The sequence below is a fragment of the Bison bison genome, unplaced genomic scaffold, assembly GCF_000754665.1.
Source record: "Bison bison bison isolate TAMUID 2011002044 unplaced genomic scaffold, Bison_UMD1.0 scf7180017864300, whole genome shotgun sequence".
NCBI classification, from domain to species: domain Eukaryota; kingdom Metazoa; phylum Chordata; class Mammalia; order Artiodactyla; family Bovidae; genus Bison; species Bison bison.
Window position 1 is genome coordinate 1,349,691 of NW_011494872.1, and position 24,350 is coordinate 1,374,040.

The 24,350-nt window shown below is 44.3% G+C and overlaps 1 protein-coding gene across 1 annotated transcript in view; it reads right to left on the bottom strand.

The window, feature by feature from the left end:
- KCNQ5 (potassium voltage-gated channel, KQT-like subfamily, member 5) overlaps positions 1–24,350 on the bottom strand; it is a 248,204-nt gene that overhangs the window by 76,180 nt on the left and 147,674 nt on the right. Inside the window, exons 9-11 of the mRNA XM_010851279.1 lie at positions 19,902–19,996; positions 9,326–9,382; positions 5,368–5,588 (exon numbers count right to left, since the gene is read on the bottom strand). Of these exons, the coding sequence (XP_010849581.1) occupies positions 5,368–5,588; positions 9,326–9,382; positions 19,902–19,996 (373 nt within the window). The remainder of the gene's footprint in view (positions 1–5,367; positions 5,589–9,325; positions 9,383–19,901; positions 19,997–24,350) is intronic.

Here is a 24,350-nt window from a genome sequence, read left to right on the forward strand (position 1 = left end):
GAGGCTTTTTAGTTCCTCTTCACTTTCTGCCATAAGGGTGGTGTCATCTGCATATCTGAGGTTATTGATATTTCTCCCAGCAATCTTGATTCCAGCTTGTGCTTCTTCCAACCCAGTATTTCTCATGATATACTCTGCATAGAAGTTAAATAAGCAGGGTGACAATATACAGCCTTGACATACTCCTTTCCTATTTGGAACCAGTCTGTTGTTCCATGTCCATTTCTAACTGTTGCTTCCTGACCTGCATATAGGTTTCTCAAGAGGCCAGTCAGGTGGTCTGGTATTCCCATCTTTTTCAGAATTTTCCACAGTTTATTGTGATCCACACAGTCAAAGGCTTTGACATAGTCAAGAAAGCAGGGAACTCCCTTGCTTTTTTGATGATCCAGTGGATGTTGGCAATTTGATCTCTGGTTCCTCTGCCTTTTCTAAAACCAGCTTGAACATCAGGAAGTTCAGGGTTCACATATTGCTGAAGTCTGACTTGGAGAATTTTGAGCATTACTTTACTAGCGTGTGAGATGAGTACAATTGTGCGGTAGTTTGAGCATTCTTTGGCATTGCCTTTCTTTGAGATTGGAATGAAAACTGACCTTTTCCAGTCCTATGGCCACTGTTGAGTTTTCCAAATTTGCTGGCATATTGAGTGCAGCACTTTCACAGCATCATCTTTCAGGATTTGAAATAGCTCAACTGGAATTCCATCACCTCCACTAGCTTTGTTCATAGTGATGCTTTCTAAGGCCCACTGGACTTCACATTCCAGGATGTCTGGCTCTAGGTGAGTGATCACACCATCATGATTATCTGGGTCATGATTCTGTTAGGTACTTGCTGTTTCAGTCCTTATCATGCTCATCCTTGCATGAAATGTTCCTCTGATTTCTCCAGTTTTCTTGAAGAGATCTCTGGTCTTTCTCATTCTATTGTTTTCCTCTACTTCTTTGCATTGTTCATTTAAGGAGGGCTTCTTATCTCTCCTTGAATATTCTCTGGAATTCAGTTGGGTATATCTTTCCCTTTCTCCCTTGCTTTTCACTTCTCTTCTCAGATATTTGTAAAGCCTCCTCAGACAGCCATTTTGCCTTCTTGCATTTCTTTCTCTTTGAGATGGTTTTGGTCATTGCCTCCTATACAATGTTAGGAACCTCTGTCCATAGTTCTTCAGACACTCTGTCTACCAGATCTAATCTCTTGAATCTATTCATCAACTTCACTGTATAATCATAAGTGATAAGACTGAGGTTATATCTGAATAGAATAATGGTTTTCTTCCATTTAATTCTGAATTTTGCAATAAGGAGCTCTAAGTCACAGTCAGCTCCAGGAGTTGTTTTGCTGACTGTATAGAGTTTCTCCATCTTTGGCTGCAAAGAACACAATCAGTCTCATTTCTTTATTGACCATTTGGTGATATCCATGTGTGACATCATCAAAATGCTGGTCTGGATGAAGCACAAGCTGGAATCAAGATTGCTTCGAGAAATATCAATTAGCTCAGAGATGCAGATGACACCACCATTAGGGCAGAAAATGAAGAAGAACTAAAGAGCCTCTTAATGAAAGTGAAAGAATGGAGTGAAAAAGTTGGCCTAAAACTCAGCATTCAAAGAACTAAGATCATGGCATCTGGTCCCATCACTTCATGGCAAATAGATGGGGAAACAATGGAAACAATGATAGACTTCATATTTTGGGGCTCCAAAATCACTGCAGATAGTGATTGCAGCCATGAAATTAAAAGATGCTTGCTCCTTGGAAGGAAAGCTATCACCAACCTAGATAGCATATTAAAAAGCAGACATATTACTTTGCCAACAAGGTCCATCTAGTCAAAGCTATGGTTTTTCCAGTAGTCATGTATGGATGTGAGAGTTGGACTGTGAAGAAAGCTGAGCGCCAAAGAATTGATGCTTTGGAACTGTGGTGTTGGAGAAGACTCTTGAGTCCCTTGGTCTGGAAGGAGATCCAACAAGTCCAACCTAAAGGAGATCAGTCCTGGGTGTTCATTGGAAGGACTGATGTTGAAGCTGAAATTCCAATACTTTGGCCACCTGTTGCAAAGAACTGACTCATTGGAAAAGACCCTGATTCTGGGAGGAGAAGGGGATGACAGAGGATGAGATGGTTGGATGGCTTCACCAACTCGATGGACATGAGTTTGAGCAAGCTCTGGGAGTTGGTGATGGAGTTGGTGTTGCAGTCCATGGGGTCGAGAAGAGTTGGACATGACTGAGTGACTGAACTGAACTGATGTGTAAAGCTGTCTCTTGTGCTGTTGGAAAAGGGTGTTTGTTATGAACAGTGTGTTCTCTTAACAAAACTTTGTTAGCCTTTGCCCTGCTTCATTTTGTACTCCAAGGCCAAACTTGCCTGTTACTCCAGGTATCTCTTGACTTCCTACTTTCGCATTTCAGTCCCCTGTGATGAAAAGGAGATCTTTTTCTGGTGTTAGTTCTGGAAAGCCTTGTAGGTCTTCATAGACAGGTCACTCAACTTCTTCAGCATTACTGGTTGGGGCACAGACTTGGATTACTGTGATGTTGAGTGGTTGCCTTGGAAATGACCTGAGACCATTCTGCCATTTTTGAGATTGAACCCAAGTACTGCATTTCAGAATCTTTTGTTGACTACAAGCGTACTTTATATCTTTCAAAGGGTTCTTGCCCACAGTAGCAGACACAATGATCATGTGAATTAAATTTGCCCACTCCTGTGCATTTTAGTTCACTGCTTCCTAAGATGTCGACATTCACGCTTGACATCTCCTATTTGACCACTTTCAATTTACCTTGATTCATGGACCTAACATTCCAGGTTCCTATAAAATACTGTTCTTTACAGCATCAGACTTTACTTTCAGCACCAGACACATCCACACCTGAGTGTCGTTTCTGCTTCGGCTCAGCCACTGCATTCTCTCTGGAGCTATTAGTAACTGCCCTCTGCTCTTCTTGAGTAGCATATTAGATACCTTCTAACTTGGGGCCTTCATCTTCAGGTGTCATATCTTTTTTTGCCTTTTCATACTGTTTAGGGGTTCTCACGGTAAGAATACTGGAGTGGTGTTCCATTCCCTCCTTCACTGGACCATATTTTGTCAGAACTCTTCACTATGACCCATCTGTCTTGAGTGGCCCTGCATGCCAAGACTCATACTTTGACTTATGGAAGCCCTTTGCCGTGACAAGGCTGTGATCCATGAAGGGGTCTATTTGTAGTAGGAGCTGTCAAACCGTATTAGACAATTCACGTCCACACACAGTGAAGGGTTGTGCCAGCACCAAGGTAAGGGGGAATTTGGGCTAAGGAGAAGGGTTTGGTGCCACCCGCTGGACCAACGTGGGGACAGGACCGACGGGAGTACAAACAATATCCCACTGTGGGGAAGGAAAGAGGCAGCGTCTGAAAGGAGGACCCGATTTTTTAATAGAAAATCCTCTTCTGCTTTCTTATCACAAAAGCTATACATGCTCATATAGAAATAATAGATAATACAGATGAACAAAATAATACATATGAACAAACATAATACAACTATGATGTCACCACTTGGAGATAACTGTTCATTCACTGTTGTAAATCTCTCCAGAACTTTTACTATAAACACATGAATTTACACACACACACACACACACACACACAGCCAAAATGGAATAATTTATTTTTTGTGATCCTTTTTCTATTTCAATAATTTTAGACTTATAGCATCTTTTCTAATGTCTGTTACTTCATTATATTGTATGTATGCTACTTCACTTCTAGGATATGGAATTGCTAGAAATGGAATTAGAAATGAAACTGCAGGGTAGGAGGTGTCCGAGCTCAGGCAGATGTAAAGGCTTTGGTGTCTTTTGCCAACTTGCCTTCCAGAAATGTGTGTCCATTTATATTCAGCAAGTCTATTTTGAGTGCTCCATAAGCCTTGTTACTGGTAACTCTCGACTCAGCTGTTCATGGGCTTTCAGCCAAATTCCTGGGGAGGAGAGTGTGGAAACCAGAGGATGCTGAAAAGCTGTGCTGCCAGTGACTCTGGGTACTTGGGGGCTTGGTGTGGGGTGTACAGTCGGAAAGATCCCCTGGAGGAGGGCATGGCAACCTCCTCCAGCATTCTTGCCTGGAGAATCCCATGGACAGAGGAGCCGGGGCAGGGCGGGGTGGGTGGGGGGTGGTCACGAAAATGTTGCACGTGACTGAAGTGACTTAGCATGCAGGCACAGTGCTGGGCAGAGAGCCCTTCCCATCTCAACACAGTGGCAGGGTGGTGGGGGAGGCCGTGGGGCAGGTGGGAGACAGGTCAAGTGTGCAGCGCAGAAGGGAGCTGCAAGCTCCATCAGGAGGGGCCACAGCGGGTCAGCCTCTGGCACTACTTGGAGGGTGTCCAAAGGTGTGCAGCGTGGGAGGTGTGTGGAGGGGACTCTGGGGGATCCCCTGAGAGTGTGGGGAGGGCGGCCTCAGGAGCTCTGAATGGGCCGGGAGGGGCCTGGGACCGAGGGAACCTGAGGTCACTGTGATCATGACCTGGGTTGTTAATTTTATCCCGCGGGCTCTCAGGGCCTGGGAAAATTCAGGTTCTGCCTGGGGGGTGAGCACAGGGGCTGATGGCCTTTGCAAGCTTTTATGCATTAATGGAAGATGCGATTTGATTTTGGTCCTTTGCCCAGGATAAGAGATCCCAGGGGGCATTCTTAAAAGGAAAGCCAAAATGAAAAAGAAGGTTTTATTTCATAAACGTGGAAATTGTATGGCACTCAGTAAAACGTGTTGGCAAAGGAAGCTTCTGCCACTTAATATAGTAAATAAAATAGGTTAATTCCTTTTGGGAGAAGAACTAGAATTCCAGTTATCATTAGATAAGAACTTTCAACAGGACTCTCTCTAAGGAAGATGAGCAGTTGGCCCCTGATGTAGGGAAAAGCAGTGCTCAGTATAAAAGGACCAGCACCTCCACTGGGTCCAGAAAGACTCTGGCCCTTCTTCCTGCGCCTCAGGTGTCCTGAGCCCCTGGTCATCTTGGTCAGTTTGCAGGTTGGATACACTCTGTGCATCAGCAGCACGGTCCTGTTGACTTGACCCCGACCTACCTGAGAAGTAACGCTATGCTGTAGATACCAGAGAAGAACGAACACCACTGTCTCTGACTTCCTTGCAATGTAGATCCAGCTGCCAAACTTGCCTGCAAAAGTCAACTTCTGTACACTTGCCCAAGGCAGACAATAAACTTCCAAGAAAACAAGCAACAAACACACGGTTCTTTCCCTGGGGTTGCTTCCTGCCCTCTCTCCAAGTGGCACCAGGCAGAATCTGCCACTTGGTCCTTGCCTTCGTGTAATACGTAGTTATGGAGAGACAGGGGTAACTCACCGTCCACCACCGGCTTGGGCTGCGAGCTCTTCAGGCGCAGGGAGGGCCGGAAGCGCGTGCGGTCGTTGAAGCTCCAGCTCTTCTGCACTTTGGTGGGGCTGCCCTCAGCCGTGATGTCCGTGCTGGGGGACCGCCTGTCGCCCAGCGACGCCTGCCTGCTCTTGACGCTCTGGCCCCGAGGGCTGGCCATGCGCACGCGCTCCTTGAAGCTGAGCTTCTGGCTGCGGGCGACAGGGGCGGCGTTAGTGCATTTCAGGCTGGGCCGCCCATCCACCTGCGTCAATGCGCTGATGCAACTGTACACACGACCGACGGATCGATCACATACTGCATCACATGAAATGTTTCTAGCAAGTAGGGGCACATCGATACCTTTCTCCTTATTGAAAATTTGAGCTGTCTTTAATCTCTCTGCATTCATCTCCAGTCCATCTCATCCTACGGTTTTGCAAACCCTTCCTGGATTCAACAAAGGCCTGAGACCTAGCACAGCGGTTTGCGCACCATGACACTGGAAAGACCCCAGAACTGGTTTGGTGTTCGCCTTAGAGACACATTTTAGCTTTAACCTCAACTTTTGAAACTTAAAAAAAAGTTTTTCGTTTTTTTTTGGGGGGGGGAGCATATCTATGTAATTTCTAAAATATTTCTACAGGAAAACAGAGATGACAGTTACACATGCATACGTAGTCTGCATGCATTTTATATTCCAGGCAAGATTATGACTTCCAGATCCATGCAGTCTTGGAACAGCTGGCAGTACTGCAGACAGCATTAGACGTACAGCACTTAACACATTTATTCTTGCTAGACAAAAACCACACGAGGTAGAACAGCTTCAGTTTATAATGAACCAGATGACGGATTTAACAGAATGAGATGTTGTGTTCATCAACACAGACTCTTGCTATTAAACAGGTTATTGATTTGCTGTGGCAGCTCCTGGTGAATTATATTTGTTCACATTCAGTTCTCAGACGCCAGCTTGGCCTGAACTGTGGTTGGTTGTTAAGGAAGTGCTAACAAGGCAGCCCCCAGGCCTTCCTGAGTGTGAGTGGGGTATGAGGTGCTGGGAGCGCAGGCTGGAATCAGAGACCTGGGTTTGGAGGCCTCTCTTCTAACTCGAAGATAAAAATAGCAATGTAGCTGAGGGACTCTTATGGGGATCAGGTGAACTGTACAAAGTTCTGTGTTCTTGTTCATTTATAAAGTACTGTGTTATTCATTACAAAGTGAGGCTGTGGGGAGAAGAATAGATGGAATATTGGGACTGACATATACACATTACTATATATAAAACAGATAACTAATAAGGACCTGCTATATAGCACAGGGAACTCTACTCAACACTCTGTAATAGTCTATATGGGAAAGGAATCTAAAAGAGTTGATACATATATAACTGATTAGCTTTCCTGTGCAGCTGCTGCTGCTGCTGCTAAGTCGCTTCAGTTGTGTCCGACTCTGTGCGACCCCATAGATGGCAGCCCACCAGGCTCCAGCAGAAACTAACAAATGTTTTAAATCAACCCTACTTAAAAAATTAAAAAAAAAAATAGAGTGCATTTATATTTTTATGGGAAAAAAAAGTGATTCCCTTCTGGAGCGAGAAGCCCAGGGCTCTCAGGCCTGAAGCAGTGGACTGGATGAATCTGAGGCCCACTATCCAGATGCAGCCTTTGTGGGACATGGAGACAGAATTCTTATGGACAGGGATTCTCGGAGACCACGTGAAACACTTTCTTTTGCGCTTTCCGCCATGTCCACTGTCCCCAGCGGCAGCTTGCCAACAGCAAATGTGTTTAGCGGATCTATGTCTTGTAGCTAACAAGCACAGTAACATTGATTTTTCCATGCCTAGCTGCTTAACAGATGATGTTCTAGGAAGACACCGTGTTTTCTGTGTGTTTATGTGAAAACACATCGGGCAGTGGATTGCAGTGGTCAGCAGGTCCTGGTCACGACACACGTGCTGGCCATGCAGCTGACAGCTCTGTGTGGAAGGGCAGACACAGGCAGGATTGCTGGGGTGCGGGCAGAGGGCAGGCAGGGCAGGCGGTTCAGGGCTCACTAACACAGGCAGGGCTTTCTCTGCACTTGACAAACGTGTGATTAAATGATGGATTCATTCAATGACAATAAAGTATAAAACTGCATCTTCTTATGCTCAGGCTACATCCTCCATGTCATCCAAAGTTCACAGTATTTAAACAAATCCTCAAAGGGATGGTGCTCAAAATGCCCACTCTTTTCAAGCTTTTTTTTTCCCTTAATACTAGAAACTACAAGCCTCTTTTAAGTTTCAGCCATCTGTTCCGTTATTTAAATGTATAAGGATCTGGTTTAGGAACGCACCTATGCACCTCTATTTAGATTAATGAATGGCTTATCGACAGAGCTGCCATTACAAGTGGTCTCATTATACTTTAATCCATTACCTTTTCTGGAACTAACAGATGCTAATTACTATAGAAGGTTGGGTTCAGTTAATAGCAAATTATTTCTCAAACTTTCAAGATATCTCTCTTTCCTTTGCCAACTGAATGAATAGGAAACTGATAAAACCATTATAAAACCATTTAATATGAAATTTAGTTTTTTAAAAATTTCAGTTGCTAAAAAGTTTAAAAAATCTAAAATAGGTATCAGCATTAAATCTACCAATGTTATTTACAATAACAAAAACCTTTGAAAAATACTCTTATAAAATATTTAAAAATTGTCCCTATAAAACATTTAATATTGTCTTTAAGAATTAACGGGAATGGAAAGAATATTATTTTCTGAATCTCAGTACTACTTAAGGCATGAGAGTTGATATAAATGAGTTCTGGGTACCTTTTCCCCTTTTGTCCTTCTAAACTATGTGAATATTTGACACATCTAATGTTAAAATATTCTAATGTTAGAATTATTTTGAAGTGAACTCACACATTAAACACTAAATTAGAAAAAAAAAAGATGTTATGTTTTCACTCTTTCTTCTGACATAATATGTCTTCTGACATAGTATGACTTAAGAATAATATCCTAATCCAGAACTTTTTAGCCAAGCAATTTTTTCTTTTCCAAGCCAAAGATCTGTTCTTGTGTTTTCCTACAAAAAGTTTACTTTTATTAATTTTTGTAGTTCATTTCCCCTTTGCAAATCAGCAGAGCACCTTGATGAGCTTACTATTAAATGGATTAGGTGACTGCTATTGAAAACACACATTGATTAAAAAAATACTCTTCCCTAGTCCAGTACGTTTTCATTATTTTTTGGCTTTTTTGCAATATCTATGAATGTGATTTTTGAGAAAGGTTTATGAGACAGTGTTTTTTTAGGAAGGTTGCCAAAGACTATCCCCAAGAAACAAGGAGGCCTCTCTTTGGAGAAAGCAACCAAAAGGTGACTGTGGTCATTGACGGTGTGCAGCCCCTGGTCCCTGGCCACGGGCTGTTTTAGGGCAGAAGGCATGTCCGCCCTGCAGGGGTTCTTGTCACCAGATGCTCGTGTTCCTCAAATGGCCAGCGTGCAGTTGGCCCCTGGGGGATCCCTACCAGGGACTGGGTGGCATCACAGCATCCCCATGGTAATCCTCCTGGACTCAGAACGCTGTAGTTATTGTTACGCTTAATAAAGGTTTCAGCCCTTCACAGGATAAGCCTCTTGCAAATTCTCGCCCCTTGCACAATTCGGCAGCGCAGTGGAGCCAGGACAACTCGGTGCGTGCACGGCTCAGCATTGTCCACCGCCAGGAGGGTCCACTCGGACCTGCCTGTTCGTCCCCAGGGCGCAGGGGACCCAAGCAGGCAGCAGGCAGCGGAAGGAATACAAGCGGGCTGGAAACCTCATTCAGGAGTCCTCAGAAGAGTAAGTCTGAGCAGGGCTCAGTAGAGGGCCGGGTGACCTGGTCATGCACCTGAGGTTAGTTGGCATTCTCAGATCTCATGTCAGCAGCCGGGATGCTGGTACCTCTGCTTCCATGAGGTGTGTATTCTGAAGAGCTTCTGCTTATGACTACAGACCTGACTAGGAGTGAGGGGGAGACAGCAGGTTGTTACTAGGCGTTGCAACTGGAAAAGGGCTCAGGGGCTTGTGGTCTTGAAAAGCAAAGCCATTTGGCTTCCTCATTATTCATATGCAAGTACATGGACTATTTAAACACCAAGGACAAACTAAATTAATTATGCTGCTCAAAATGGATGCCATGTTCTTAATGGTTAAGTAGAAACAATTAGATTTGAAGCAGGCTTTCCAAATGATGGTAGTCTATGTCTTAGCATCTGCTGCATACAAAAATAAGAATATAAATATTTTAGGGTATAGAAACCCTTGTAATAAGTAACAGTGCAACACGGTATAAATGATTGAAGAATAAAATATTCTGGAACTATTAAAATCTTTATAGGAATCAATGAAGTAGATAACACTAATTGCTTTGAAATAGGGGCTTCCCTGATAGTTCAGCTGGTTAAAGAATCCACCTTGAAATAAAAAAGTTCTTGATTTGTATGAAACCTGAAGCTGGACCATCGAAAAAGCAAGAGAGTTCCAGAAAAACATCTATTTCTGCTTTCTTGACTATGCCAAAGCCTTTGACTGTGTGGATCACAATAAACTGTGGAAAATTCTGAAAGACATGGGAATACCAGACCACCTGATCTGCCTCCTGAGAAACCTATATGCAGGTCAGGAAGCAACAGTTAGAACTGGACATGGAACAACAGACTGGTTCCAAACAGGAAAAGGAGTATATCAAGGCTGTATATTGTCACCCTGCTTATTTAACTTCTATGCAGAGTACATCATGAGAAATGCTGGGCTGGAAGAAGCACAAGCTGGAATCAAGATTGCTGGGAGAAATATCAATAACCTCAGATATGCAGATGACACCACCCCTGTGGTAGAAAGTGAAGAGGAACTAAAAAGCCTCTTGATGAAAGTGAAAGAGGAGAGTGAAAAATTTGGCTTAAAGCTCAACATTCAGAAAACAAAGATCATGGCATCTGGTCCCATCACTTCATGGGAAATAATAGATGGGGCAACAGTGGAAACAGTGTCAGACTTTATTTTTTGGGGCTCCAATATCACTGCAGATGGTGATTGCAGCCATGAAATTAAAAGACGCTTAGTCCTTGGAAGGAAAATTATGACCAACCTAGATAGCATATTCAAAAGCAGAGACATTACTTTGCCAACAAAGGTCCGTCTAGTCAAGGCTATGGTTTTTCCAGTGGTCATGTATGGATGTGAGAGTTGCACTGTGAAGAAAGCTGAGCTCAGAAGAATTGATGCTTTTGAACTATGGTGTTGGAGAAGACTCTTGAGAGTCCCTTGGACTGCAAGGAGATCCAACCAGTCCATTCTAAAGGAGATCAGCCCTGGGTGTTCTTTGAAGGAATGATGCTAAAGCTGAAACTCCAGTACTTTGGCCACCTCATGTGAAGAGTTGACTCATTGGAAAAGACTCTGATGCTGGGAGGGATTGGGGGCAGGAGGGGAAGGGGACGACAGAGGATGAGATGGCTGAATGGCATCACCGACTCAATGGACGTGAGTTTGAGTGAACTCCGGGAGTTGGTGATGGACAGGGAGGCCTGGTGTGCTGCAATTCATGGGGTTGCAAAGAGTCAGACATGACTGAATGATTGAACTAAACTGAACTGAACTGAAGGTATAAATATAAGGAACCAATTGTCAGAACATGTTCTGAAAGATAGAAGGAAATATTCTAGGTTGCTAGTTTGTAAGAAAAAGATCATTTTTCTTATATTAACTCTTACAATGTGCTTTTCAAAGACTAAATCCTTTCCTTGGATCAATAAATGTGAACAGAAGGAGAGACTATTTTGAAAAAAAATTTTTTTGCAACAACCTAACCTTTTGCCGGTAAGGACACAAGTTGGCTGTGCCGAAAAAAGAAGTTGTTTCCGTGAGTTTAGTTTAATAGCCCATGCAGATCATTCACTGCACACAAAAGAAGGACATATAAATAATGGAAAATAAATGCAGAAGAAATAGAAGAGCACGGTGTCTCCATCAGTGCTGTCGCATTCTCTCCTGAGAGTCACACTACTCAGAATCTAATAAAGGCAACCGTGCAGGAACAGTTCGGGCAAAGCACCCTGTGGATCACAGCACAGGATGTAACGTAATGAGTCTTGCTTATGCTTTAACTTTTAAGACACGCATCTTTATAACTGTCTCACAAGTACCCGTTAAAGCAACTTCAGAGAGTCTACTAAGAAGTCTGGCAGGGCTCTCTTAATGCCTCATGACCTGCATTACAGTGGTTTAACTACAAAGCAGGCATACAGCCACTGAGTGTTGATTAAGCAGACAGGGTTAGCAGAGGCAGGGAGATTTACGGATATTCCCCAAGCCTCTGATGTATGATCTGTCTTTGGAGCAATAAAACCTTAACAGGTAGGAAGAAGTAAGAGCTTTCTCGTACCATTGTGATAGCTAACTCACAGCCTAGTCAGCTTGGTGGAGGCGGCAGAGAGGAAGGTGAGGATGCTGGATGCATTTACAGGGACATTCTGTCCTTGCGAAGTGGCCATTTATACCCAAACGGAGAACTGCCCAGCTTATAAAATGAGTGGGGAAAGGTACTCAGGGGGATGATTAATTAGAATAAAATCAGTAGACATCATTTACCACCATGCATGGGATGAAAACTGTTTCAGTGGAAAGATGGAAAGGAAAACGATGAACGATGCCCAAGAAGCAGTGTTTTTGGCTTCAGAAGAGGAACAGGGTAGGGTCGGCTGAGATGGATGGTGATTCACACCTGACCTGGGACCACGGTCACTCTTGTTCAGCTAAGCTAGATTAGCAAGCTCACCTGGAGGCTGATGTGTTGTATTTTTTAAGATTTTTGAATTGGTCACCATCTTGGGACTGGGTGCCTTTCCTTAGCCCGAGAGGCTCTGCACGAGTTTTTAGAAAGCACAAGCTAATCTCCATGTAGGAAGATGAAATCTTCTCACAAGAAGGTCCTGAAGCTGGGGACCCAGTTCCCCAGGGGTGTAGATGAGTGTGTAGAGAGAGGCCTGATCTACTGTCCTGGCCCCTCGATGAGGGCAGTGCTGGCTGCTGGGTAGACTCTCCTACATCTGGGTCCCTCCCAGGTCTTAGCATGTACGAAGAGGTCCCTTGAGGAAGCCTTTAGGAGATTCCAGGCTCTGGAGGATAAAAGGGTTGGCTGCAGTGTATCCACGCTCCCTTATCTGAATCACAGTGGTAGAGCTGTAGCCAAAGCAGTGTTATCAGCCGGTCTGAACTTGGGTCCAGCACTCGCCAGCCATATGCTGGACTCAGAGCTGCTGCTTCTAAGGGAGAATTATCATCAGGATGCACTTCCTTTGTGCACACTTGCTCAGTGGAGGGCAGAATTGTTACTTCCTGGGCTGGTGCTGCTGTTGTTACTACAACCTGTCTGCATCTGCCATGAACACGTCGCTGCCCCGGGGGTCACAGCGGGGGAAGCGAAGGTCACATTAAAGTGGGACTGCCCCTTATTTCCTTCAGATGACTGAAATGTTGTTAACTTTTCATTTTCTCTCTTTTTATATTCCTCCTCTTGACCTCTCTTGTTGGTCTTTTTCTCTCTCTTCACGTCGAGTACTAGAGGTCAGGGGTATTTTATTATGTCACCCAAGAAGTGTTTATGGAGCACATTGCCCGTCATAGCTTCACACATGGTGACATCATATGTGGACTGGCGTACAGGAGACCCCAGTGTGGGCTGGTGAAGCGTGAAGTAAGACGTGTGCCACACAGCAACATGCGGTGTGTTCACGGTGGCTTTTGCCAAATGTTCAAAGACCGCGGAGAAGCTAGATGTCTCTGTGTGAGTCTCTGAGCCAGCAGTGTGGCTTAGGTGAAGTCTGTTTTTTTGTTGCTTAGTCACTAAGTCGTGTCCGACTCCTTGTGACCCTATGGACTGTAGCCTGCCCGGCTTCTCTGTCCATGGGGATTCTCTGGGCAAGAATACTGGAGTGGATTGCCATTTCCTCCTCCAGGGGATCTTGCTGATCCAGGGATCAAACCTGCGTCTCCTGTGTCTCCTGCATTGCAGATGGAGTCTTTACTGCTGAGCCACCAGGGAAGCCCCAAGTACAAGTCTACAGGGGAGGGTGGGTAATCTTTGACAGACTCAGCCCCAACCATGCAGAATAGATCTTAACACTTTAGGTATATGAACATGGTATATGACGTTTAGGTAAACACAGTATAATGTTTCAGGTATAAAAACAACACGAGCATCATGGCATTTAGAACATTTGGTCGTAGTCTGCTCGGTTCGCGTTTGGACAGGGGACGGCAGCCTGACCACTAGAGTCTTGCCTGTGCCCTCTGCCTCGGTGATCTTTGGAGAAGGGCAGTGTTGCCGTCAGCCCAGAGTGGCCCCTCAGTCACGGCTGTGCTGAAGCAAAACCACCACAAATGTCCCCTCCGGAGGACGAAACCCAGACAGGTGACCTGATTTTCAGGTCATGTCTGCCAAAGAGGGTCTCTGTCCTGAGGACTTGGAGACGATGGGGTCCTTTTTTTTTTTTTTTTTTTCACACTGACTATAAATTGATAGGCTCCTCTTGGAGATAATCTGTAAATCGATGCTCTCAAGACAAAGAAAACTTCGAATGTCACCCAAGAGACCAAAACGGCACACAGTGACTATGATTTACTTCGTTTGACTTTGTCTCGAGTAGCATCTCCACCCAGGAGGAGGGTGGGGTTGTGTGGAGTCTACACAAAGCAGGACACGAGGGGCACAGCCGCTCGGCCCACCTCGTCCAGTGTCTAAAGCCCAGTTCTTCTCTTTGAGCACAAATACCTCTAAAGTGAAGAGCAACTCTTCGAGCCACTAAAACTTTCTGGAAACACCACCTGGAGAGCACCACTGCCTTCTGCTTTTACTGTGTATCTGCCACATGAAAGAAGCATCTCCAGTGCCAGAACCCATGTGGGCTTCCCGGCCCTGACAAGTGGGTACGTCCAATCGCATCTACCTCTCATCACAAACGAAGGTTTCTTTGTGGCTGTTTATAATCGTCGTAAGTGTTGATTGAGATAATGCAGAAATGGATGACCCAGAGACTCATCACCTCTAGAGAACTTGCAACTCTGGTTTCAGGAGTGAATGAATACATCATGATAAATATATAAGAGTCATTCGTATAACAGCACAAAGCTAACGACACAATCCCTGGACCGCCGTTGGCTCCCCACTCAGGGGCCAGCCCAGGGCAGGGGGTGCCTGTGTTTCTTCATTACTGGGATGGGTGGTCATGACCGGAAAAGCCTTGCATCCCTCATGGGAAGAAATCCCAGGGGCTGGGACTCCCTTCTGGTTCTTCTCTGTACCTCCTCACTCCATCTGGGCTGGGATCCATGCAGCTCTCTCCTTCTGGGTTCTGTTCTCAAACCCAGATCCTTCTTGGCAGTCACAAAACCAGGTTAAAATGTGCTCTTTCAGTTCCTGTTCCCTCTGGGTCTAGCTTTCTACTACTTAATCTGATAAAGCATTTCCTTCTAAGGCACGGAAGAATGACCGTAGAGTGAACTTCATTTGGTGATGTGTCCGGGAGGATTATCTTCTTCCTAACTAAAGGATTAGGGCGCCTGAGTTCTGAACGAGCTGGAGACATTGCATAGAGCTTGTCCTTACCTCCTGAACACAGTGTTCCTTCCCATCCCCTGCCCCAAATCATGCAATTTCTCACTCTAAAAGAAGGAGCCTGTGAAAGGAGTAGATCTTATCCTGCTTCATGGGATTTGAATACTCAGTCAGACTCTGGAAAAACAGCAGCAAGGAACAACCAAAAACCATAAATATTATTTTTTCCCTAGAATGTCCCATGCTCTGCAGATTGTAAAAAGCACTGAGTGACTTAGGGAAAGACACTCCCAAGGGGGGGAAAAATCAATACAACAGCAACCTTTGCAGGCAATCTTGTGAAAGGTCACTTTGAATCACCTTGCATTTGTTGATCGATTTTTCTCACGAGACACATTTAAAACATAGGTGAGGGATCAGATTTACCAACAAACACGTAGCAGAACAGAAATTACAAACCTGCTTGAAGCTTCCCCTTGCTCTTTCCTTCAGGTGCGTGCAGACAGAAGAAAAATGATGATACATGGTGAACACATTTACAGCACTTGATAATGACCAAACTGGGGAATCAAGTACCTTGATTAATCCTTTCTTTTCGAGCAAGAGCCATAGAAGCAAAACACTTCATCATAAATGTATCCAAATTTCTAACTTGTGTTCTTTGTGGCACAGACCCGAGATACCGCCCACATGTGACCGAAAGCTATAGAGTCTTCATCAGCCAAAGTCATCCAGGGTTTAGGAAAAAGTGGTTCTGATCTAACCAGCATCAGTAAGGACTCTTAGAACTGCTGTGCTGGTTACAGTGAAGCTGGAGTCCCTGTGGTTCAGGCAGACCCTGGGGTTATTTAATCTGCTTTAGTTCATGTGTGACTGTGGTTTTGTATGTTAATGACTTGTTGAGGAAGATTTGTTTTTTTTTTTTTAATGTGAATTCCTTGCAGGAAATTAGGCACATAGCCAACCTAGCTTAGTGTTGGGTGGTCTAATAAACTGTTTTAGGAAATTTGGGTCTACCCAACATGGTGTAGGGTCCCCACTCTTTGTAAATGAGCTGTGTGTCCTTGGGCACGTGGCTCACTTTCTTGTGGGTCTCAATTTTCTTATGAATGAATGGAAGGCCTTGAAGTTGAAAATCTCTAAATTCTAACTCCCTAAGGTGCCACGTGGCCCCGGGGAGCTTGATGATCCACACAGCTTCATAAACTATCTGACTCATTTCCCCAAATAGCATAGTTATTGGTGCTTCACCCTCTGCACAGCCTTCACTCTCTTTGAGATGAAAATCAAGAAAAGTGTTCCTTCCCTAAATCCTTCTGTCGTTAAAACAAAACTTTGCAATTGCTAAGACCTCAAAAGTGCATGCAGCAGACGAACTGGATCAGAAAGGAGAGTGTCCGGAAGATCTGAGGAGCATCTCTGTCCCCGCCCCCTCACAGCCGTTCCATCATCCTTCTCCCTGGGATAACGATGAGCAGTCAAGGCAGCCCACAGTGTCTCTCACTGGGAGGACAAGATCTCAGGCTTCGGTCTTTACTGATAACAAAGTCATTGTTGCTTCTCCTGCTGTTGATAGTATAATCTCTCCCTTGACCAGCTATTTAAAATCATAGCCCCTAATGCCCCCCTAATTCCTCCTCTACTTTACTTTTCTCTTTAGCTCTTAGCATCATCTACTCTATTAAATAGTTTGCTTATTTATTTTTACTGTCTCTTCCCAGTATCTCTTGCATTTAGACTCCTTGAGCTCAGCCTGAGATTCTCTTGGTTTTCCTCCTCCATTGCTGCACTCCCTGTGCCCAGAGCAGCACTGTGACCCAGTAGGTGCTGTAGGGGAGCAGAATGTGGCACCTCCAAAATCTGGCACCCCAAAGTGTGTCTCTGGCATGAGGATAAATTCAGGCTGATTTTCTTTCTTTATTTTTAATTGAAGGATAATGACAATATTGTATGGTTTCTGCCATAGATCAGCAAGGATAAGCCATAGGGATACATATGTCCCCTCCCTCTTGAGCCTCAGGCCGATTAATTTTTTTAAGAAATGGAAGTCTTAGGAAGTTTTTCTTGTTATCTCTCCCTTAACGACCTAAAAGAATTTAGATAAAGGGCTTGCTTCCCCAGAATAGGGCTGTCACCAGAGAGGTCTGTGAGGGTGATGGGCCAGGTGTGGTGGGGAGGCTCGGCAGGGCCTGGAGGTGACTGTCTCCACCAGAGTCCTCTCCGAGTCCTGCCTTCTCTGCTAGTCCAACCAGCAGAGGTAACTCCTTTGCCAAGCAGCTGCTTCCCCGTCTCCAGGTGCGCTGCCTTCCTCCCAAACCAGACCCGACACCCTCCTTTGTCTTCAGCTGAAGGTGGAGTTTAAGGAGAGGGCTTTGGCACTTCTGTCGAGTCACTCCGTTCTCCTGGGTCCCTCTCATGTGAACATATTGCTAAACTCTTGATTTTCTCCTGTTAATCTGTCTCAAGTCAACTTAATTCTTAGACCATCTGGAAGGACCTAGAAAGGCAGAGGGAAATGCCTTCCTCCCCGACTGTGCTCATGTCTGCATGAACCCATGAATGAGTGAATGAACTTACCCTTCAGAGATTCTTAACCTGAAACACTCTAGGAAATCCATGATGTGAAGAAGAAGTTTTGATCTGTTTCTTACTACATCACTCTGCAGTTGGTAAGCCAGTTAGTTACAAATGTAAAATTATCCCTCTAAGTCATTGTAAATTAGCCTCCTCACAAACCTACACATTTGATTAAAGCAGGATTGTTTCTGAAGCAAAGGTTCTGAACTTGTCTTCAGGGAGTTTGTAAATACATTAAAATTGTAGGCAAAATTTTGATTTTGGGGCATTGAATATTTTTCTTGAGAAAGAGTCCATAATTAACCATCATGTTTTCAATGGTTTAACAAAAAACGAAAATAACAGCAAGGATTAAGAATCATGCAGTTTGGGACAATAAACTATGAACTGAAGGGAGAGGAGCTTTGCAGTGGCTGTCGTCCTCCTGGACACATACCTGTCATTCATAAATAAGGCTGAGACCCAGAGGCTCCCAGGGCTCAGGGAGAGGAGAGGGAGGGGAGGGTGCTGGTGGCCACAGAGGGCAGGATGAAGGCAGGGTATGTGCACAAATTTCTCCACTCCCACTAAAAACAGGGAAAATTCCAGAAAAAAAGAAGCCATGGGAGTAAAACAACAGTTTGTGCACTGCAAGAATTTGACTCATTACTGAATAGCTTTTCCAGGTTTCAGGATGGCTTTGAAACCAAAAACGGCAGGAAGTGGGAAGCCAAATAATCACACATAATAAAATAATAGCCTACGCTCTCCTGTCACTCGAGAGCCTTCTTTTGTTTTCCTTTTTTTTCCCACTAGCCTACCTCTTACACATTCCCCAGCAACCTTCCTGGAGATGAGACATACACTTTCTATACAATTCCCGTTTTTGATTCATATATACCCAAGGAACAGGTGGCACACCAGTTATATTCCTTTTTTGTTTTAAAATACTAAAACTTTGAAAGAATCTAATACTGATGTTTTAAAATACTAAAACTTTGAAAGAATCTAATACTGAATAAGGGGAATTTCACTGAATTCTGAGATCTGAATGAAAAGTGGGTTCTATCCCCGCTGAGACTGCGCCCCCTCCAGCATCCTGGGTCAGTGCATCTCTTTCGCAGGTGCTGGCACAGGTGTGACCCTGACCTCCCCCGTAGGGTCAGAGGTGACCTTGGCCAGCTCTCATCATCACCTATGGATGTGAACCCCAGGCTCAGGGCAGCGCAGGGAAGCATTGTAACAGATCCCATGAGTTAATAACGGTCCCACAGATCTCCTGGGAGACAGTGGCTCCAGGGAGCCAGCTGTGAGGGCTGCCCCAGCTGGTTTCCTGCACTGTGTAAGAAGAGTTTTCTCGGGCCGTCACAGTCATCAGCTGCCTCCAATCCCACGAGGCCCCTGGGACTAAGGCTGTAATGGGCTCTGAAAGGGGACAGCAGGCACTCAGATGCACTCTGCACAATCCAGGGACTGACCACTAGTCCAGCAGGTGACTCACAGCAAGCCTCTGGCTTACTGGCTTTGCTAGTTTCACTGAGGATTTCTTTAATTAGATGGTGATTATGGTTTAGTGTGTCAGCTGAACCACAGTCCAGGCTTCCAGGACTAGGGATTGTTGGGGAATTAAAGATGCTGTGGCAGCCCTCAGTCTGTGTAGCATCTTCCCAGCCACCTCCCTTCCAAGCACAGGGGGGTGTGACTCCCCCACCCTGAGCTGAAGCATAGCCAGGTGACCTATTTGGCAGATAACATATGAACGGAGGTAAGGTCTCTTTAAATTTTGAACACTAATCCCAAACTGAACTGGAGTGCTCCCCTTACCTCACTGTATCCACTTCTCTTGTTTCACTACTGATGTCTGTTTGATCTGCAAGTGAAGCTCAACACCTGTCCTGTCCTGTAAGGAGTCCCTCATGGAGAAATGACCTTGAGGGACTTAAATGTGCAGACACAATGCTTCCCAAACAGCCTTTTGTTGGGTCAGGTGATGGGGGGCGTTTTAACAGTCACTGTTTTTCCAGAACCACAGCATTTACCTTAGGAATTCTGGCGGGCTTTATGAAATGAGATGTTAGAAAATAAGCATGAAACAGTAAAAATAAGTCTTTATAAAGTTTAGATTCTTTTCACCTTTAAGCCCAATATGTGGATGGTGAGCAATAATACTGAGTCCATTCAGTTTCATACCTGAGCTGTTACCAAACAGGTTTGAATCTCAAAAAACAACAGAGAATAAGACACTCCTCGAATCGACACATTGTGTATGTGTGTGGTTGTGGGGGTGTGTGTGGTTGTGTGTGTGTGGTTTGTTTCACAAACTTAAGGAGACTCAGCTACAGCACCGACTGTCACACTGACACCTACTTGGTGGGGCTGCAGGTGTGCAAGGCCTTCAGGTGCGGCTTCCAGGTTGCAACGGAGACAGATTTCTCATCGGCTGCGTAACTACGCCAAACGCACTGCACACGGCACACGTGGGGACATAAGAAAGAAAAACAAAAGAGAGAAGGGGAGAGACTGCAGTGAGGAGGAGATAAGCAGATTCATACAGATGACGCATCTTTTCCTTGTTATGTTCAGCCCCGATAAACACCTGAGTTGAAGAAGATTCTGGCATTTTTGGTTAACTGTCATACATATTCCATCACATCTGAAGAACTGCTTTTCAAAATAACTCATATCGAAAGTAAAAGCACGACAAAGCCTAACACAGGAGTTTTGGGACTGGTTAGGGGGAGACAAGGGAGGTGACCATGCCTCCTGGGAGCACGCACTTCATCACCACTTGTGAGAGAAAGGAAATCCGTAGTGCAATTAGTAAATTAATTAGTAAGCTAGCTGGTTAACTGCTGACCACCAGGGCATGTTAGTGATATACTGAAATCCCTTGAGGTTGACCCACACAGTACTTCTAATGCTAACAATGAAGGCACTGTTAAACAAGGTGGGGCAATGTATTCTCAGGAATATGACCGCAAAGCACACAAGGATTTAACGTTGGCATCTAAGAACACGTTCATAGCTCTTTGACATAAAACACAAGCTTGGTCTACTTCACATAATTATACCCCATACATATGATACAAAGTATTTTCATGTAACTCTCACAAATTGGAGTCTGGATTAAGACCCTTATTTTGTAAATAAGAAAATAAAGGCTCAGATAAATCAAGAAGTTAACACAAGGATGGCAGAGGTGAGACGTCATCTCAGGTTGCCTGGCTCTCGGTCTTAGCATCCCTCCCTGGTCCTTGCTGCCTGCTTGGTGACTGCTGTTGGAAGCTTCCCTCTGAACTGTCTATCAGAGAGATAGCCTGCACTTACTTGCCACAGAGATTTTGGTGAATTTCTTCCTTTGCAATAAGTCTGAAAACATCTCTAGGGACCAAGTGTTTACTCTCCTCTCCTGAGAGGAAAATTTTTAAGTTATAAATCAAAACATTCTATTTTGTGTGGCAAATTCATATAAACAGGTCACAATCCTGCTGTCTGACCCTCATTCATGATTTTTGAAACCTACAATGAAGAAAACAGTAATCTAATAATATTCCTTTCCATGAGATGATCATTGAATAAATGTGTGCAGAAAAAAAGACTTAAAATTGATATAACTAATCTGGAAAACTTTGGCCATATTTATTATAGCTGAAGTATAAATACCCTATAGGACAGCTACTCACTCTTACATCTATATTTAACAGATATGCTTATAAGTTCATCAAAAGAGGTACACTATAATGTTGTAAACAGCACTATTTCTTTTTAACCTTAATATTAATTTTCCTATGTATTTATTTATTGAAGTAAATGGCAAAGAGATGGGGAAATAGTGGAAACAGTGGCTGACTTTATTTGTTTGGGCTCCAAAATCGCTGTAGATGGTGATTGCAGCCATGAAATTAAAAGATGCTTACTCCTTGGAAGGAAAGTTATGACCAACCTAGACAGCATATTAAAAAACAGAGACATTACTTTGTCAACAAAGGTCCATCTAGTCAAGGCTACGGTTTTTCCAGTAGTCATGTATGGATGTGAGAATTGGACCATAAAGAAAGCTGAGCTCAGAAGAATTGATGCTTTTGAACTGTGGTGTTGGAGAAGACTCTTGAGAGTCCCTTGGACTGCAAGGAGATCCAACCAGTCCATCCTAAAGGAGATCAGTCCTGAGTGTTCATTGGAAGGACTGATGCTGAAGCTGAAACTCCAATACTTCGGCCTGGAAAAGACCCTGATGCTGGGAAAGATTGAGGGCAGGAGGAGAAGGGGACGACAGAGGATCAGATGGTTGGATGGCATCACCGTTTCAATGGACATGAGTTTGGGTAAACTCTGGGAGTTGGTGATAGACAGGGAGGCCTGGCGTGCTGCGGTTCATGGGGTCTCGAAGAGTTGGACACGACTGAGCAACCAAACCGAACTGAACTGAACTGAAGTTGGTGCACAATATACATGTATACAATATAGTCATTCACAATTTTTAAAGGTTTATATTTCATTTGTAGTTATAAAATATTGGCTTGGAGTTCCCTGGTGGCACAGTGGATAGGAATATGGCTACCGATGCAGAGGACACAGGTTAGATCCCTGTTCCGGGAAGATTCCATGGAGCAACTAAGCCACACGCCACGACTTCTGAGCCTGTACTTTAGAATCTGTAAACTGTAACTACCGAGACTGTGTGCTCCAACTGCTGAAGCCCGAGTGGCTAGAGCCTGTGTTTTGTAACAAGAGAAGCCACCAGCAATGAGAAGTCCATGCACTAAAAAGAGAAGTATTCCTTGCTTGCTGAAACTATAGAAAGTTGGCACAAAGCAACGAGGACCCAGCGAAGCCCAAAGTAAAGGAGTAAACAAAGAAATAAAATTATAAAAAAATAAACTATTGGCTGTATTCCCATGTTGCACAACACAGCCTTGTAGCCTATTTATTTTATACATAATAGTTTGTACATCTTAATCCCCTACCTTTATCTTGCCCCTCCCCTCTCCACTGGTAGCCACTATTAATATGCTGTTCTCTCTACCTGTGAGTCTCACCAGCTCTAGCCCTTTTAAAAAAACTGAAGTAGAGTTGATTTACACTGTTGTGTTAGGTATCGCAAAGTAATTCTGTTATACATATATCTAGTTATTTTCAGATTCTCTTCCCATACAGGTTATTACAGAGTATTGTGTGTAGTTTCTTGTGCTATACAGTAGGTCTTTATTCATCTATTTTATATATAGTATTGTGCATATTTTAATCCTAAACTCTTAGTTTAATCCTGCCCTGCATCTTTTCCCTTTGGTAATCATAGATTTGTTTGTTTTCTATGTCTAAACAGGGTACGTGCAGGCTAAGTTGCTTCAGTCGTGTCCAACTCTTTGTGACTCTATGGACTGTAGCCCACCAGGCTCCTCTGTCCACAGGATTCTCCAGGCAAGAATACTGGAGTGGGTTGCCATGCCCTTCTCCAGGGGCTCTTCTGGACCCAGGGATAGAATCCACGTCTCTTATGTCTCCTGCATTGTCAGGTGAGTTGTTTACCACTAGAGCCACCTGGGAAGCCTTCCTAATCAACCGAAGTCAGGAATGTTTAAGCAGCTGTCAGGACAATGAACAGGTGGGCTGTGGTATGTTAACACAGTGGAGCATCACACAGGAACCGTCCATTATAATTATGCCCAACAATGTGGATGAACTTTACATGAATACTGTTGAGTGAGAGAAACAAGACACAGAAGAGTACATACTCTGTGCTTCTACTTCCCCAAAGTACAAAAGCAGGGGAGCCTATCCTTGCTGTTAGCAGGCAGTGCGGAGCTCCCCTGGGGGAGGGGGTGACCCTGGGACCCTGGGGTGCTGATCTGGTCTGCTCTTCCACTGGTTGCTGGAGACATGCAGCACAGTTTTCTAGGAGCTGTGCTGCATTCCTCAAGCACCTTATACTTCAATAAGATGTTCCAGAGTGATATAAAAAAGTGGGGAAATATATAGTAGGACCTGAGGGGTTTTATGTTATTGAGAAAGGTTTAAATAATCGATGCCACTTCCTTGCCCAGAGCCTTCCTCACACAGCTCATGTTGATATAACCTACAAATCTCTCAAGACTTATGCTACGCATCGTGGCAGCTTATAGAGAACAAGCAATTATTGTATCATCTTGAAACATTAATTTTGGCAAATACTGTACAAACACAATCTACAAGTGATATAGAGTAATCAGTAAAGACACGTGGTTTTATTATTGCAGCCAAAGAATTGATGCTTTTGAACTGTGATGCTAGAGAAGACTCTTGAGAGTTGCTTGGACTGCAAGGAGATCAAACTCATCAATCCTCAAGGAAATCAACCCTGAATATTCATTGAAGGACTGATGCTGAAGCTGAAGCTCCAATACTTTGGCCACCTGATGCAAAGAGCCAACTGATTGGAAAAGACCCTGATGCTGGGAAAGATTTGAGGCAGGAGGAGAAGGGGGTGACAGAGGATGAGATGGTTGGATGGCATCACCTACTTGATGGGCATGAATTTGAACACATTCTGGGAGCTAGTGAAGGGAAGCCTGGCGTGCTGCAGTCCATGGGGTCACAAAGAGCTGGATACGACTGAGCAAGTGAACAACAGCTTCTATAGTGAAGGCCAGAGGGCCCATCCCCACCCACGTGGCTTTAATAAGACAACTTTCATGGAAGGAGTCAGATGTATGTGAACTCAGATACTTTGGAAGCAGGACTCACGTAGACGTTAGAAGTACACAGCAGGTCTGAGCATTATTAGATAAAAGTGGAAAAAAATTGAAACAACAGTACGCCCCCCCCCCAAAAAAAAAA